This window comes from Ranitomeya variabilis, chromosome 6, assembly GCF_051348905.1.
Source record: "Ranitomeya variabilis isolate aRanVar5 chromosome 6, aRanVar5.hap1, whole genome shotgun sequence".
Classification (NCBI taxonomy): domain Eukaryota; kingdom Metazoa; phylum Chordata; class Amphibia; order Anura; family Dendrobatidae; genus Ranitomeya; species Ranitomeya variabilis.
In genome coordinates, this window is record NC_135237.1 from 114,799,459 (window position 1) to 114,816,328 (window position 16,870).

The 16,870-nt window shown below is 40.0% G+C and overlaps 1 protein-coding gene across 2 annotated transcripts in view; it reads right to left on the reverse strand.

Moving 5' to 3' along the window:
• TOP2B (DNA topoisomerase II beta) overlaps positions 1–16,870 on the reverse strand; it is a 91,231-nt gene that overhangs the window by 43,898 nt on the left and 30,463 nt on the right. For both annotated transcript variants that reach the window (XM_077268919.1, XM_077268918.1), the window contains exons 7-20: positions 15,818–16,030; positions 15,565–15,738; positions 14,733–14,834; positions 14,236–14,373; positions 13,517–13,655; positions 11,709–11,866; positions 8,483–8,608; positions 8,005–8,115; positions 7,812–7,917; positions 6,882–6,991; positions 6,255–6,347; positions 6,057–6,171; positions 3,404–3,525; positions 3,164–3,312 (exon numbers count right to left, since the gene is read on the reverse strand). In XM_077268919.1, coding sequence (XP_077125034.1) covers positions 3,164–3,312; positions 3,404–3,525; positions 6,057–6,171; positions 6,255–6,347; positions 6,882–6,991; positions 7,812–7,917; positions 8,005–8,115; positions 8,483–8,608; positions 11,709–11,866; positions 13,517–13,655; positions 14,236–14,373; positions 14,733–14,834; positions 15,565–15,738; positions 15,818–16,030 — 1,856 coding nt within the window. The remainder of the gene's footprint in view (positions 1–3,163; positions 3,313–3,403; positions 3,526–6,056; positions 6,172–6,254; positions 6,348–6,881; positions 6,992–7,811; positions 7,918–8,004; positions 8,116–8,482; positions 8,609–11,708; positions 11,867–13,516; positions 13,656–14,235; positions 14,374–14,732; positions 14,835–15,564; positions 15,739–15,817; positions 16,031–16,870) is intronic.

Genomic DNA, 16,870 nt, shown 5'->3' on the forward strand with positions numbered 1-16,870 from the left:
ATATATATATATATATATATATATATATAGCGCTCTGGCAAATATTAAGAGACCACTACAAAATTTTCAGTTTGTCTGATTTTTTCTCTTTATAGGTATATTTTTGAGAAAAATGTAGATTGTTCTTTTATTCTATTAACTACTGACAACATGTCTCCGAAGTTCCAAGCAATACATTTTTTATTTATTTTCAGAAAATGAGAAATGGTCAAAATAACAAATAAATGCATTGTTTGCAGACCTCAAATAATGTAAAGAAAACAAGTTCATAATCATTTAGAAACAACAATACTAATGTTTTAACTCAGAAAGAGATAAGAAATCAATATTTTGTGGAATAACCATGATTTTTAATTACAGCTTTCATGCGCCTTGGCATGCTTTCCACCAGTCTTTCACACTGCTTTTGAGGGACCTTTTGCCACTTCTGGTACAAATACTTAAGCAGTTCTTGATGTTTAATGGTTTGTGACTATCCATCTTCCTCTTGATTACATTCCAAAGGTTTTCAATGGGGTTCAGGTCTGGAGAAGGAATCAACTATTTCTCTAGGATAACTTTGTATGCGGCTTGATTCATACATCCTTTGCAAAGGACAACCTACGCAATTCCAGCCTTGCTGAAGCATCCCCAGATCATCACCGATCCTCCACCAAATTTCACAGTGGGTGCAAGACACTGTGGCTTGTACGCCTCTACAGGTCCCTGTCTAACCATTAGACGACCAGGTGTTGGGCAAAGCTGAAAATTAGACTCATTAGAGATTACCTTACTCCAGTCCTCTATGGTCTAATCCTTATGGTCTTTGGCAAACTTCAGCCTGGCTCTCCTTTGCTTCTCATTGCTGAAAGACTTTTTTCCAGCTTTACATGACTTGAATCCTGCCTCTAGGAGCCTGTTACGAACTGTTCTTGCCATGCACTTCACCCCAGCTGCCATTTGCCATTCTTTTTGTAGGTCACTTGATGTCATCCTGCGGTTGTTGAGTGACATTCGAATAAGATGACGGTAATCCCGGTCAGTGGAGAGTCGTTTTCGCCCCCCTCTGCCAGTCTTTATGTCTGTAGCTTTGTTGTCCCTGATGTCTGCTGCTTGACCTTGTTGTAATGGATTTTAAGGATGGAGGCAACATGACGCTCACTGTGTCCCTTTGCTAGTAAAGCCAGAAGTGATCCCTTCTTTCCCTCACTCAAGACTTTTCTATTCAACTCCTTTAGCATGGTTCAAAGGTATTTTTTCATTCCTATTACTTTTGGGATATCACTAGCACATGTTTTGCCACCCAGCTTGTCCTATTGCAAGAGGATTGTGAACACCACAGCAGGGTTTTTTTATACTTTCCTTTGTTAAATAAGATTTGGTTCAGGTGATCACCTAATCAGAAGCACATTAAGTAGAATGAGGTGTACTCTGGTTGGAATTCAACTGACACTGGAATGGAATGCCTGTCAGACATGTAGAGAAGCAGATTTTTATAAAACTGTGCAGTGGTCTCTTAATTTTTGCCAGAGCTGTAGCTGTATATGTATATATATATATATATATATATATATATATATATATATAGATAGATAGATAGATAGATAGATAGATAGATAGATAGATAGATAGATAGATAGATAGATAGATAGTACAGACCAAAAATTTGGACACACCTTCCCATTTAAAGATTTTTCTGTATTTTCATGACTATGAAAATTGTAAATTCACACTGAAGGCATCAAAACTATGAATTAACACATGTGGGATTATATACTTAACAAAAAAGTGTGAAACAACTGAAATTATGTCTTCTATTCTAGGTTCTTCAAAGTTTCAAAGTAGCCACCTTTTGCTTTGATGACTGCTTTGCACACTCTTGGCATTCTCTTCATGAGCTTCAAGAGGTAGTCACCGGGAATGGTTTTCAATTCACAGGTGTGCCCTGTCAGGTTTAATAAGTGGGATCTCTTGCCCACACACACAGTACAGACCAAAGGTTTGTATGTATATATATATATATATATATATATATATATATATATATATATATATATATATATATATATATATATATATATATATATATATACTTAATAAAATGCAATGCAACAAAAATGTGTTTTTACCTGCGTATTTTCCACATCTAATGCAATTCTATCAGGAAAATCCGCATATAAAACTACGTACTCACGTGAGAAATACACATGTTGCGGATTTTAAATATGCATTATAGGCTGCGTAAAACAAAATACAGTGTGCAGATTTCTATTAACCCCATCCACTTTGTTAGAATTGTACGGTGCTGCTTTTTTGCGCAGCACCAAAAACTCACAGTGGGAACTTGACTTTAAAGAGTAACCACTAGTGATGAGTGACCGTTCTCGGACAAGGTGTTATCTGAGAATGCTCGGGTGCTAACCGAGTGACTTCGGCATACTTGAAAACTATGTTCGAGTCCCAGTCCCCGCGGTTGCATGTCCCGTGGCTGTTACCCACAGCACATGCAGGAATTACAGTACCTAACAAACAGTAATCGTCACTCATAGGTCATCACTAATAACTACGGTTTTATTTTATAAATTGATAACACATATGAAAATAAGCAACTTGTAATATATCTTATTAGAGAAATCTGCTTCTTTCTACGGCAGGACGAATAATTCTTTTTTAAAATGTTCAATCCACAAGTAAAATCTGAATGAAGTGAAAACAATTATAACATTATGGAAATAGGAGATGACAGGTGCTACTGAGAAGATTCCTATGTAGAGGGAAGGAAGAGAGCGGAGAAGAAGGCAATGCTCCGCTCTCCTCTGTCTACATAGAATCTTATCACCAGCAATTGCCACGTCCTCTATGTTCCCACCATGAGCTTTTCGGCGAGTTTTTGACATTGCAAATTTTCTGCACCCATTAGGATAGGTTCCTTGCATTTTTTTTTCTTTTAAATATGCTGTGTCAAAAACTCATCAGAACTTTACCTAATGGGAATATCTGATGTCAGATTTTACCTGTGAATTCAGAATTTTGAGAATGAAAGCTCAGTCCTGGTGGAGGAAGCAGCGGCTTTCTCTGATCAGATATATTGGAAAGTTTCTTATTTTGATGTGTACTATTTATTTATGAAATAAAAATGAAAACGTTGGATACACTTTAAAGTCCTCAATCAATGACAACTCACCTTAACATGGTGAAAATGTAACGAGGGCTGGCAGCATCTTTGCCACCATGCAACCTTGTGCCAAACTGACCGATGGGCTGCAGTACATTCACATTGTTACTTCCCACAAAGTTCTGTGCCAAATTCACAATGGTCATCATCAGGGCTTGCTGTGAAAAAGGAGGATTTATCATAACTGATGGGATATTTGATAATTAACATTAGTCAGCATAGTATGTCAAAATTATATATGGCACTTACCTCCCCATGATGATAAGCGGACATCTCAGCAACAGACCCGGCTAGCTGGGCTACCTTGACTTCACGCTTATCATTTCTTTTAAAGCACGTGAACACCACTTTTCTTTGTCCTGGCTTTAAGCCTAGTCAATTAAATGCAAAGCTTTATTCAGTGAAGGTGACATCCTGGGCAGATCGCGTAATATCTCAGAGGAAACTGATCATTTTCACACAATTACGCCCAGCTTACACCTGGCACTGTAGTCGTCTTTTTTTTACAGAAGCTACTTGCACCCATTGGGTTTTGTTGAGGGTCTGTACAATGAATAGAATAAATGGGCCTCTAGGCAGTGAGCACACGGCGTCTCTTAGATGGCGGCGCAGCCCTTTGAGTTTTCTCAAGTGAAGCCGCTTCAGGAGAACACTGGCGGTCGTGTCTTCGTTCTTCTAGTCTTTGTTGCTGGCGTATGTTACGCCGTGCTGTGAAGCATAGAGAGCGGGCGACTTCTGCTGAGAGTGAGCATGTCAGAAGAAGTGAGCGACATAAGACTCAACATGTGTCATTAATGTCGCTTTTACATTGCAGTGCATTATGAGTGATTTATGGCGTGCTTCATCAGGCATATTGCGGGTACAATCCTCCTGGAATGGGCGTGTGCACATAGCCTTATTGCACAATAGGGGCATTTATTTGTTATATTAATCAGTCACATTGTCCGCTACTTTATTACTACTATAAATGGACTTCTCAAGCTTAGAGACTATGATGGCTTATTACCTTCACAAACTTTGACATGTAGGTCAAAGGTCGTGACCTTGCCTTTGATGCGGGCTCCACCACTGAGCCTGCAGTCTTTTCCTGCACATGACAGCTGATCTGATCAGCTGTCATGTTGCTTTAACAGTCGCGGGTGAATCCAAGATCAACCCACAGCAGCTATCATGTTAAATGCCGCTGTCAGTCACTGGCATCAGCATTTAACACGCCCCGGAGGGGAAGGGCGTCAAAAGTCTCACCCATCAGTGCCGTCACATGATCGCGGGGAGCCGATGGCTGGCGTTCATAGGAGATCGTGATTGCTGATGCAATGCTATGTGTAGAACAGGCGATTGGATAATCGCAGCTTCAAGATTCCCAAGGAGACTAATGAAAGTCAGTAAAAAAAAAAAAAAAAAGTTTTCAAAAAATATTAAAAAACAAAACAAACCAAAGCTCAAATCACCCCCTTCTACCTCGTTGAAAAAAAATAAATTATATATATATATATAATAAAAAAAAGGCACCCTTTTTCGAAACCCGTAGAGTCTCAATTTTTTGGGATCTGGGGCTGGGTGAGGGCTTATTTTTAGAACGCCAGGCTGAAGTTTTTATTGATTGCATTTGGAAGTAGATGCGATCTTATGATCGCCCGTTACTGCATTTTATTGCAATGTTGCGGAGATCAAAAAAAGGTAATTCTGGCATTTTTTACTTATTTTCTTGTTACACCATTTACCGATCGGATTAACTCTCTTTATACTTTGATAGACTGGGCTTTTCTGAATGCAGGGATACTAAATATTTGTATTTTTGTTTTTTTATTGTTTTATTTTGAAAGGGGCAAAAAGGGGGGTGATTTGAAAGTTAATTAAAAAATAAAAACTTTTTTTTTCACTTTTTACTTGTTTCAATAGCAAGAAGCTGCGATCTTCTGATTGTTTGTGTTACACAGATCATGGCTTCAGAACTGTTATGTGTAGAAGAAATGCTCATCTGCTATGAACATCGGCCACAGAGCGGCGCTCATAGCAGATCTGCAATGACAACCACAGGGGTTCCCTGCAGACTCCGGGTTGTCATGCCAACCCATCGGCACCCCACGATCACGTGTCAGAGGTGCCGATGGGTGGAGCTAGTGACGCACTTCTGGAGCAGGCATGTTGACTGTCGCTGTCGGAGCATGACAGGGGAAATTAACAAGTTAACAGCCACGGGTGGATTGCGATTACACCTGCAGCTGTTAGGGGCCATGACAGCTTATCAGATCAGTTGCCATGTGTCTGAAAAGATGCGGGCTCAGCGCCGAAGCCAGAATCAAAGAAGGGGAGGCGACCTATGACATAGGTACGTCAGAGGTTGTAAAGGGGTTAAATAAAAAAACCTATGCATGTTTGGTATCTGCGTACTCACCTGGGGAATAATATTGCCAGGTCAGTTTTAGCATTTACTGAACATAATATCAAAAAACTAAAAAAAACAATTATGGAATTGCACATTTTACAATTTCATCGAACTTGGAATTTTTTCTCCTGTTTTCCAGTACACGACATATTAAAATTAATGGTGTCACCCAAAAGCATAACCCGTTCCGCAAAAAACAGGCGCTCACATGTATACATTGACGGTAAAATAATAAAGTTATGGCTCTGAGAAGGGAGCAAAAAAACGAAAGCACAAAAACGGAAATTCGCAAGGTCGTGAAGGGGTTAAACTGAGGCCACTGATTGACTGCAGCGGTGACTTAAATTATGTACAGCACATAATGGCAGCAAAAACTAAGTAGAGCGGTGGGGGATTTTTTCTTTATGAACTCAAAACCGTGCGCTTGACTAGATTTGCATAGAACCCCTCTATATGGGCTCAGCATTATAGAAATAGGTAAAACCTGAACGGCACTAATAAACTTCTACTTACCATCAACCAGAGAAGGAATGGAGCGCTCGTTGTCAGAGTTCGAGAACAATATCAGCTCCTTATTAATGAAGTCATTGAAACTTAAGTGCTTTGTGGCCGTACCATACAAAAATTGCTGCAAGAGGCGAAAATATACAATGAGAAGATGCAAGGGCTCTCACAGAGCACGGTTTTATCTTTCTCCTTTATGTACATTACCTCCGGCAGGCCATGCAATCGCCGCTGCCGTCTGTCCTCCATGAAATTTGTGAGCCATTCTTTTCGGTCATCAATTTTCTTTTTGCTGAAAGCCTGCAGGGTTCAGGTAATAACGGAATAAGAAACTTATGAAATGCGTGAAAAACACAATGGGCAACAAGGGAATGCAGTCTATACAGCTGTAACAGAAACTCAAAGAAGGAAAGGCACTTTTTGGCATGTCAATATAAAGAGCATGGTAAGAAACTTACCACGCCACGTGTCGTGGATGATGCTGGAGGCTACTTTTTGCTGAGCATTTGTCTCTTGCATTATTGACCCTATGTAAGTGGACATAGTGACTTAAGCAAGCAGTCTATTGCCACCGCAATAACACAACACCAAAATTAAGCCTCTCTGGAAATGGGGGGAGGTCACAGTGTTGCTGCGTATTCAGAATTATGTGCTTGGTACACTTGGTCATAAAGCAAGGTACTGAAAACCACCAACACATCACAGACCAGCACAATGATCAGGACTGTTTGTACAGCAGATAAATAATAAGCCAACTATTGAGTAGAAATATATACTATATACATACACGCTAACTAATATGCTGGGGTGACATAGAATGGCTTTGTTTCTTACCAGAGTAATGGCAGCATCGTCCTCTGGCCCAGCATATCGAAAAATAATTCTGTGCCGGTCCATGTCTGCAAAATATTCCTTGGCCTCCTTTGAAGTACTTGTACCCAAACCTGAGCAATATAAAATGCATATCTGCTTATCCCTGAATTTTATCCCCGTTATGACCAGCAGATACAATGATTAAAGGGGTTGTCCAGTCTTCTGCAAAGACACTTAAGAGTGACTGCAGACTTCTGAATCCTGACAGTGTGTAGTATGCATGCTGTCAGGATTCACAGCATTCACTTGCTGGTGACAAGTATGTGATTTGCATATTACCAGCCACATTCCGACTAGACATGCCTGGCTTCTTTCAATATAAGTGAATTGAGAAACGCAGTTCATGTCTAGCTGGCATGTGACCGCACATATGCAAATCACAAACTTGAGGTCATGTGACCTCCCTGCTCTCACGGTCAATACTGGTGAATCTTGACACTATGCATACATACATGTCAGGATTCAAAAGTCTGCACTAGGGAGTCATCGAAGACTTTAAAAGAGGATGTGCAGCACTCCCTCCTCTTGATCTGATCAGAGGATTTGGCGAGACAGTGTTGCAAGTCTATCCGGAAAGTTGTGGGTGCTAAGGTAACCATCCAGCAGATATTGGGCAAGTGTCCAGTTAACTGGAATAGTTAATTACATCTGTTTGTATTTTTCATAAATACAATTATTTCTTACTTGTGTACAAATAATATATTTTCCACTCCTTCCAAAATATTTGTCATTAACTTATTAATCAGTGATTATTTCCCTTGTAAATCTGACATCACTAAATTCCAGAATGACAAAATGAAGAATAAAAGAACAGTACACATTTTCTGAACAAAAGTTTTTTTTATCCCCTACTTTATAATAAAAAAAAAAAAAAAAAAAAGAAGTCTGCACCTTTGTAGTACTTTATCTTCCAAAGTTTCTGGTTTTCTATTTGCTTTTTCCATTCATCAAACTCTGGAATACTGTAGAACGACAACTCCTGCTTATTTTTCGTTGCCTTTCAAAACAAAAAGACATTCACAAGTTAAATGTGTCCAACAAGAACCCTCTCTACTAAAGCAGAAAAAAATCTGTTACTACGTACCTTAACAATTGGCGTGATAAATTCTTCTAGAAAATTGTGTTTCAACAGCGACGGCCAGTTGTGATGGAAAAAATTAATTAGTAAACCTTTAATATGAGAGCCATCTTGATCCTGTACAAAGACAAAAACAATTACTGACCAGGCGGCATTGTATCAGAAATAGTCATAAAGTAAAAATAACAAAGCCACCAACATAGTGACGGTGTCATTTCCATACGAAGCAAGCATACTGTCTACAGTCCAGATATGTAGGAAATTAATGTAATATATGACTATAAGATGTATGCTTGGTCGGATGGTTATATACCACCTGCTCTAGGTGATCTAGTTTCCTATGTGTATTATTTTAGAACACAGAAAAGCCTTACAGACAGTGTAGACGTCTATAATGCCACGACCTGGTGGATGATGGTAAGGCACAAGAAATAGATCACAATAAGACTAATTCATTTGCTGGAGAAGGTTTGCCCGAAATTACCTGATCAGTCATAATCATGATCTTGCCATAACGCAAAGACTTGAGGGACTCCTGGTCATCGTAGCTCTTCTTGTATTGCAAGCCCACAATTTTAATAATATTGTTGATCTCAGCATTCTCCATAATCTGAGGACAAACAGAAATAAAGAAAACGATGAGAGTGTTCTCACATACCATTTTTTTCCCCCATGTATTAAGTGGGAAAAAAAATTCAGGATTTTACAGTAGCGGGAAAATAATAGCTCATTCTGAAGTCATACTTTGCCTTTTTGTAACCTGCATAAATACATAATTGCCGCAGTGTTTTTTTGGCATTTACCGTAACTGCCCTTTTCCCAAAAAAGCTTCGTGTGAACATACAACGGAGATTCGTTTTCAAAACATACCAAATATTGTGACACTGGCAAAGGTACAATATTACGTCCAGAAGATCCACAATATCACAATCCTTAAATCGGTAGGCAATTGAACATGTATTGTTTATTTTTTATTAATGAAAAAAAAAAGAAATTAAGGAAAAATAATTACAAAACTTGTATGAAGACAAGTTCTTGCATTTATCGCCATTTTCCGAGACCCGCAGCATTTCATTTTCTGGGATCCGGGGCTGTGTGATCGCTTATTTTTTGTGACCTGAACTGTTGAATTGCAAAGTTGTGGCTCCCCCCCCTCCCCCCCCGGTAATTCTTTTGTTTCAATTTTTTTTCTGTTTACAGATCAGATTCATTTACTTTAGATTTTGATAGATGGACATTTCAGAACACAGAGATACCAACTATGTGTATTTTTTTCAATTGTATTATTTTCAATGGGTGATTTGAACTTTAGTTTTTTTTAAATTCCATATTTTTTTAAACTTTTTTTTCTCACTTTTCACAGAAGCTAATAGTTTTATCAGGAGACTTGAAGTGAAGATTGTCCCATCGCATTTGCTATACATAGCGCTGCTATGTAGACCAGAAATGACAATCTTCTATGAACGCTGGCCACGAGCCGGGGGTCTTCTGCAGACCCCCCGACTGTTAGGACAACCCATCACAGGACAGGGGCACCGATTGGTGGGACTTGTGACGCACTTCCGGCTGGCGCTTGTTAAATCCAGCTGTCAGAGATTGACGGCGGGAATTAACTGTTTAACAGCCAAAGGTGGCGCTCCTATCAACCCGCGGCTGTTAAAAGCACATGACCGCTGATTAAAGTGGATTACTTCTATGCCCCGACATCATCTCTCGAGACCCTCAATACACATTAGACTGTGGGCTGGACCTTAAATCTTTTTTTTTTTTTTTTTTAGGTCTGAGAAATATATCTGATTGATCGCCCAAAAATCCAGCATCATCTGATAATTGGGCCCCTACCAGGTGTCATTAATAGACTACATTTTACTTTATATAGTAGTAGATGCAGTTTGTTGTAACGATTTACATAGACTTTTACAGGAGTCTACAGTTATGTGCAAAATAGTAGTGTGTTTAAAACAACTGAGAAAAAGCTCAAAATGACCGGACCGCATTCCACAGTTCTTTCGTATTCTTAGGTTTTGTATGAAAAACAGCATTTTTGATGTCACTCCACAAATGTTCAATTGAATTGATGTCTGGGGTTTTGGCTTGCCACATAACATCCATCTTTTTGGTCTGGAACGTGGCCAGCGTTCATAGAAGATTGTCATTTCTGGTCTACATAGCAGCGCTATGTATAGCAAATGCGATGGGACAATCTTCACTTCAAGTCTCCTGATAAAACTATTAGCTTCTGTGAAAAGTGAGAAAAAAAAGTTTAAAAAAATATGGAATTTAAAAAAAACTAAAGTTCAAATCACCCATTGAAAATAATACAATTGAAAAAAATACACATAGTTGGTATCTCTGTGTTCTGAAATGTCCATCTATCAAAATCTAAAGTAAATGAATCTGATCTGGTGTGTTTGGGGCCGTTGTCCTGCTGAAACACCCATTTCAAGGGCATTACTTCTTCAGGACAAGGCAATATGACCTCCTCCAGTATTCTGATATATTTACACTGGTCCATGGTGCCTGGTATGCGCTAAATGGGCCCAACTTCATAGTATGAGAAACATCCCAAAACCATTGTGCTTGCACCTCCATGACTTAGTCTTCACAGGTTACTGTGGCTTAATTCAGTGTTAATAGGCCGTCTCATAGATGGTCAGCAGCCTTTAGACCTTCTCTGTCCATAGACTGTTGCCCCACTTCTCTTTAGGCCAATCATTGTGTTCTTTGGCAAACTGTAACCTTTTCAACATGTATTTTTTTCCACCAATGTTACTTCACAAGGGTTTCTTGCAAATAGTGTGGCTTCACATAGGCATATTCTGATATCTGCAACTGAAGATCTTCTTTGATCTCCCTGGAGCGGATGACTGGATGCTTCTTTGCCATTCTTAGGATTCTAAGATCTATACGGATGGTATTTCTTTTCCAACCACATGTTTCGGGTTTTGTTTGCCATTTTAAAGAATTGGAAATCTTTTATGTTGAGCATGCAATTATCTTCTACACTACTTCATATGTTTTCCCCTCTCCAATCAGCTTCTTGATCAAAGTTTTCTCTCTTTCGGAGCAATGTCCGGAACAACCCATTTTACTCACTGAGCAAAGGCTAAAAGCAGCAGGTAAAACATTTGTTGCCCTCCTTTAAATAAGGGCAATAATTGACACGTTTCTTCACAGAATTAATTACCTCACTAATTGAAGTCCGCATTGCTATTAATTTGAACCCCCTCATTCATTCAAAGTCAATTTCACCCAATTAGCAGCGTGCGTGTCATGACTGTTGACTGCCCATTACTCGCCCACACCTAGTCAGGATTTTTTTCACATGTTGTATGATTTTTTTTGTGCCAAAAATAGTAATAAAACACATTAGTGATGTTAGACTGCTATTACTTTCTACATAACTGTGTATGCAAATAATAGAAGAGTGGCTTTTAACCAGGGCTGTGGAGTCAGAGTCATGGAAATTGAGGAGTCTGAGTCGGAGGTTTGTCGTACCGGCTCCACAGCCCTGCTTGTAATAATGCCCTTACTGTTAATCCAGAAATACCGAGGGTCCGGCACAATAACAGAAAAGGACATGAAATCGCTGATAACTAATGAGACGCCAGGGTTAGGAACCAAAAGGATCGCAGCACATTTGTCTATACTTCGGGCCGTAAACATTTTGTGAGATTAAAGAGTAACATTGCCATGTAGGATGCACTCACCTGTTTGTGAGAAGCTTCTCGTACGTTGAGAATTTTTCCTCTGAGAGGGAATACACCATACCGGTCACGACCAATGACGCCCAATCCAGATACAGCCAGAGATTTGGCAGAGTCTCCTTCAGTCAGAATAAGAGTGCAGTCCAAGGAATGTTTACCACCTAAAAAAGCAGTCGTTTTATTAAATATTCAAGTCACTACTTAGAGGTAACATATTGGAGATTTTTCCTTGCAGCTCTATTTCTGTTACATTATTGCAGAGCCGAGGCACGATGTCTGTGTCTACAGCTGAACAGTACTGTCTATTCAGAGAATCAAGCCCATATAGCAGATGCTATAGCCCTAGGAGAACGTAAACATAGTAATCAGAATATAGTGTGTCCCATGACTTGTGACTAAGAAAAGGAATATCTAAAACCCAAAATGGTCCATATGCTTTACTTCCACAATATGTAATTAATATTTCATCCTGAGAAAGCCCTCTGGGACTAAAATCTCCATGTGGTCTACAATCATTTTCAACTGGAATAATTCATGAAGAAAAAAAAAAAAGAAAGAAAAAGCTTGTGTTGATATATTATTGTTCTCTTCCTGGTATTGCGCCCTCTTGTGTTCTTTCAATATATTATCAGAGCATATCTACTTCATAACCTGATTGTCACGATCCATTTTTGGATTTGTGGCAGATCTGGTTTCCCTCAGTTTAAGACCTCTTTTCCTTGGGTCGTTTCATACCGGGTCAGTCACATCGTGACGCTGATCCTTCAGTACAGATTCACCGAAGACTTAGAATGAGCACAGTATGGTACATGAACTGCGCCTTTTTTAAGTGCAGAATCAAAGCTTTTTTTTGTTCTATAAAAAACATTAAGTTGCTTCAAGTTTGCACCAGAAACGCAGCAAAGTGAAAAATAAATGCTGCAGAGAAGATGGTTATATGGTGAAGTAGGTTGGAGCAGACACATGCAGAAAACATGAAAATGAAAAGCCGCATGAAAAAATAAAGCATTTATACTACATGTAAACACATCTTTAAAAGGGAACCTGCCATAAATCTAGTGATGAGTGAGAATGCGCGGATAAGATGTTATCTAAGCATGCTCCGGTGCTAACCGAGTGTCTATGCCGTGCTCGGATATGTTCGAGTCTCCGCGGCTGAATGTTTGGCGGCTGTTCGACAGAAAACAGGCAATCCCCGAATGTGTTGTGGCTGTTGAACAGCCGTGAGACATGCAGTCACGAGGACTCAAACATATTTTTCGAGCATGCCGAAGACACTTGGTTAGCACACCCGGATAACACCTTATCAAAGCATGGTCATTCATCACTAGTCATATCCCATAATGCTATTAACCTTCGGATATAGGGTTAATCCGCAGCTACCGGGAGAAAATGAGCTTCATTCCCCCCAGGAACCATTGGCTTTCAGTCATACTGGTGTGCCCGGAACATCTTCAGACAGGATTGTTAGCGGTAGATGTTAGCACACCCCAGTACTTTGATTGACAGTTGTCTGTACACAGATGCATTTTCAGTGTGAACTGTCAAAGTGCTAGGGTGTGCTTACTATCGCCTCTCACAATGTCATGTGCCTGCCTTTATGACTGAAAGCCGGCGGCTCTCGGGAGGAATATAGGTCATTTTCTCCCAGTAACTGCACTTCTCGTACGTTGGCTGAGCTGAATTGGAACGCATATAACCTGCAGATTAACCCTTTACAGGGTTAGGTGACATGACCGGATCCCTTTAGGCTTCCTTTTTGTGTCCTATCATACTATGGACATTGTCTCCTCGTTTCACACACCACTTACCAGCATCATTTGCATCATCCAGTTTGGGAATGCCTTTAATTTTGCTGTGCTTCACAGAAGAACACTTCTTATTTAGTTGTGTTTGGGCCTTAAATTTGACCCAATTTAAAATGCTTTCTACAATGCCACAATTTGATGCCTGAGCAAATAAAGCAGAAAAACAAAATTCAAAAAGAAAGAAAGCAGTAAAGCATTGAAATCCTGTTGGAATATTAACTTTGAGAGAACCCCCCCCCCCCACCCACAATATTGGGCATACCCAGTTATAATGTGTGACGCTCGCAGGCCGTTTATTTATTCCCCATCTCTAAGAAGTTGGCGGCTTTTTAACCCCACATGATTAGGACAAACAATAGGTAATTTTAGGCTAGCCGCATTGTCTACTGTCTGAAGTAGATCACATCCACCTGCTGACTAATCAGTTTAGGATGGTAATACGTTTCTTTTCTCGCTATGCCTTACACTGAAGCACTGCCTGTTTACATTGGCTTTTGTGTATCAGATCACATCCACAAATACCAGGATGTTCGTATACGAGCAGCGGATTTCCAATACAGAAAGGACAGAATGATTATAAATTACCAAGTAGCTGAACCACCAGTGACAAAACTGTCAGATATTTGGATTTAATGAGAAAGCATTTTTGAGATCGGTTTCACAGTTAGGACCAAAGGTGAGAAATGCGAGCAAAAGACAATAACTTTATAAAACACACTTACAGCTTTCGCAAACTTCTCAGAGAGCTGGCACTTTGAGCCAAAACTTTTTGGCTGGAGGGTCATGTTCTCCTTTGTCTGGGAGTCAAAGGAGGGGTTCTCAATCAAACAATTGACAAAAACCCAAACGTGATTCTTCACCTGAAATACACAGAAAAAAAAAAAGATAATTGTGGCAGGCAACAAGATCAGAGCAAAGCAAATCAAATACAACAAATCCTTTATTAGTATAAAAAAATATATTTCCATTTGTGCGGATTTTTGGTGTCACCAATTTCAAGTGCACCTCTGATGAAACTCAACCGATCTGATCCCTAAACCATGGAGACACCCCACTGGAGAGTGCCGAGGCATGAGTGTCTGGGGCTCACTGGCCCACATAAAGTGGCCTGGGCAGCTGTAGGGCCACACATTTATTCTAGTTTCTTAAATCAGAGTAACTGCAGTATTGAAAAGCAACAGACAGCTGAAATAGTCCAGAAAAGAGAAGTGCACGTTACCTGGAATGGCTTCACAGAAACTCCAGCTTTATTCTTTTTCTTCACAACTTCAATGAGCTTAGATACTATCTGATCCACAACATAGTCCACATGTCTACCACCCTATGAGAAGAATGGCTTTAATCACACAAGTCAGAAAATTGAAGGATACACCAAAATGACAGGTCATCTTTTCATACAAAGTAAAATGTAAGTATTTAGACTACTGGCTCATGAATCCATAATAACACACTTTGGGGAACAAATCCCCAGAGACCATATTTACAACAGGTAATGCATAAGTGCTGCAATAATGGACACCAAAGCACAGGAGACGCGAAATATGGGTTAGCCTCCAGCTCCATATTCATGGATTACCCAGCAGGCCTATGACCCCAAGCATACAGTACTCCAAAAGACTTGGTTTCAGAAGTAGTCCTGGTAGATTCAGCAGTGGCCATCAGTCACTCAACATGTAGCCCATAGAAAATATTTGGAGAGATTTGAAGTAGGATATTGCAGCACACAAACCCAAGAACATTAGTGAGCTGGAGGCCATTGTCCATGAGGATTTAAGACGACTAGAGATGAGCGAATATGTTTGGCTCCCTCCTTATTGGACAAGTTCTCCATGCATGTGTTGTGGCAGTCAAAAAGCCGCGACACATGGAGCTCCGGCGCCGGACAGCTCATCAGCAGTAGCGATCCAGGAAGCCGGGTTCCCTCTGCAGCTTATTCGGTAGGCGCTATAGCTTTCCTAATAAGGAGGCACTCGAACATATTCACTCATCTCTATTTATGACATATAATCTAACATATGAGTGTATAAAAGTGGAGCTATCCACCTGCTTACCTTTGTGGTAGCTATACTATTTACAAAACTGATCTGCTGAAAGCCTTTTTCGCTCAATGTGAGGCACACATCCCACCGATCGTTCACAAGTTCATGGATTACTTTCAGAGCTACACCCGTCTCATCCAACTTCTCCTTTACGTAAAGATCTACGTAACTGCGGAATCCATTTATCTATAAAAGAGTGAGAATGAATAGGCAGCAGTATTGAGGCCAATAGGTTCCCAGCCTGAAGACATTATATCCAACTTACAGGAAGTTTTTTCCCATTCAGCATCACTCGGACACCTTTGCAGGAGCCAGCAACATCATAAGCTCTTCTTGTTAGGAGAGCCACGGTATCCTTGTCTAATTTCTCCATATTGAACTTGGTTAAATCTGGCTGGAATGTGATACATGTGTAGTCATCGCCGTCAAAATACTTAATTTTCGGGTCTGAGGTCTTCTGCATATTGTTCATCCAGATCTGGATGTAAAAGAGAACTGTTAAAGTGTGCAATTATTCTCATATCTAAAATACATAAACGGTCATGATGACTATAGCGTGTACACAAAGTTTTAAAGAACTTATACACCAAGTAAAGACTGACAAGCCAGCCAAATTCAGACGCAGTGGACCTCCATAAACAGCATATGTCGGGTAAAAACGAATTGGACATGTTGGATTTCAAGATGCCCAAATGTTTGTTTGCATGGGAAATAAGCCGCCAGAATATTCTTTCTCATTGTAAAAACATGCATGCTCAACTAAACTAAGCGTGTATGATTTACAGAAAAGATAGATGTAAGGAGGAGACACACTAGACGCCTCCTGCCCATACAGGCGTACAGTCAATCAGTTCTGTATGACGTACAAATCCTGTAAAATGTTCGATGTGAGTAGGATTACCTGAAAAATGTCTATTGCTATTAAACCAAATTCAAAATAGTTTAGAAAACAAGAATACTGATTTAGAAAGAGTTGTTTGAGCCAAAAAACTCCATCTATACGTCTTATCAAAGCATATAGGGGGTCATAGAATGGGGTGTCCATTACGGATTGTCCTCCGTGTTCCAACATTGAAAGCTACACTAAGGGTGTGTGCATACGTCGTCTTTTAACCCCTTCACGACATGTGCCGTACATGTACAGCCCATATCGTGTCCCTCCCTTTGATGTGGGCTCTGGTACTGAGCCCACATCTTTCCCAGTACATGTCAGCTGTTTCGAACAGCTGACATGTGCCCCTAAAACCCGTGGGTGGAATCGCGATCCACCCGCGGCTGTTAACCCGGTAAATGCCGCTGTCAATCTCTGACAGTGGCA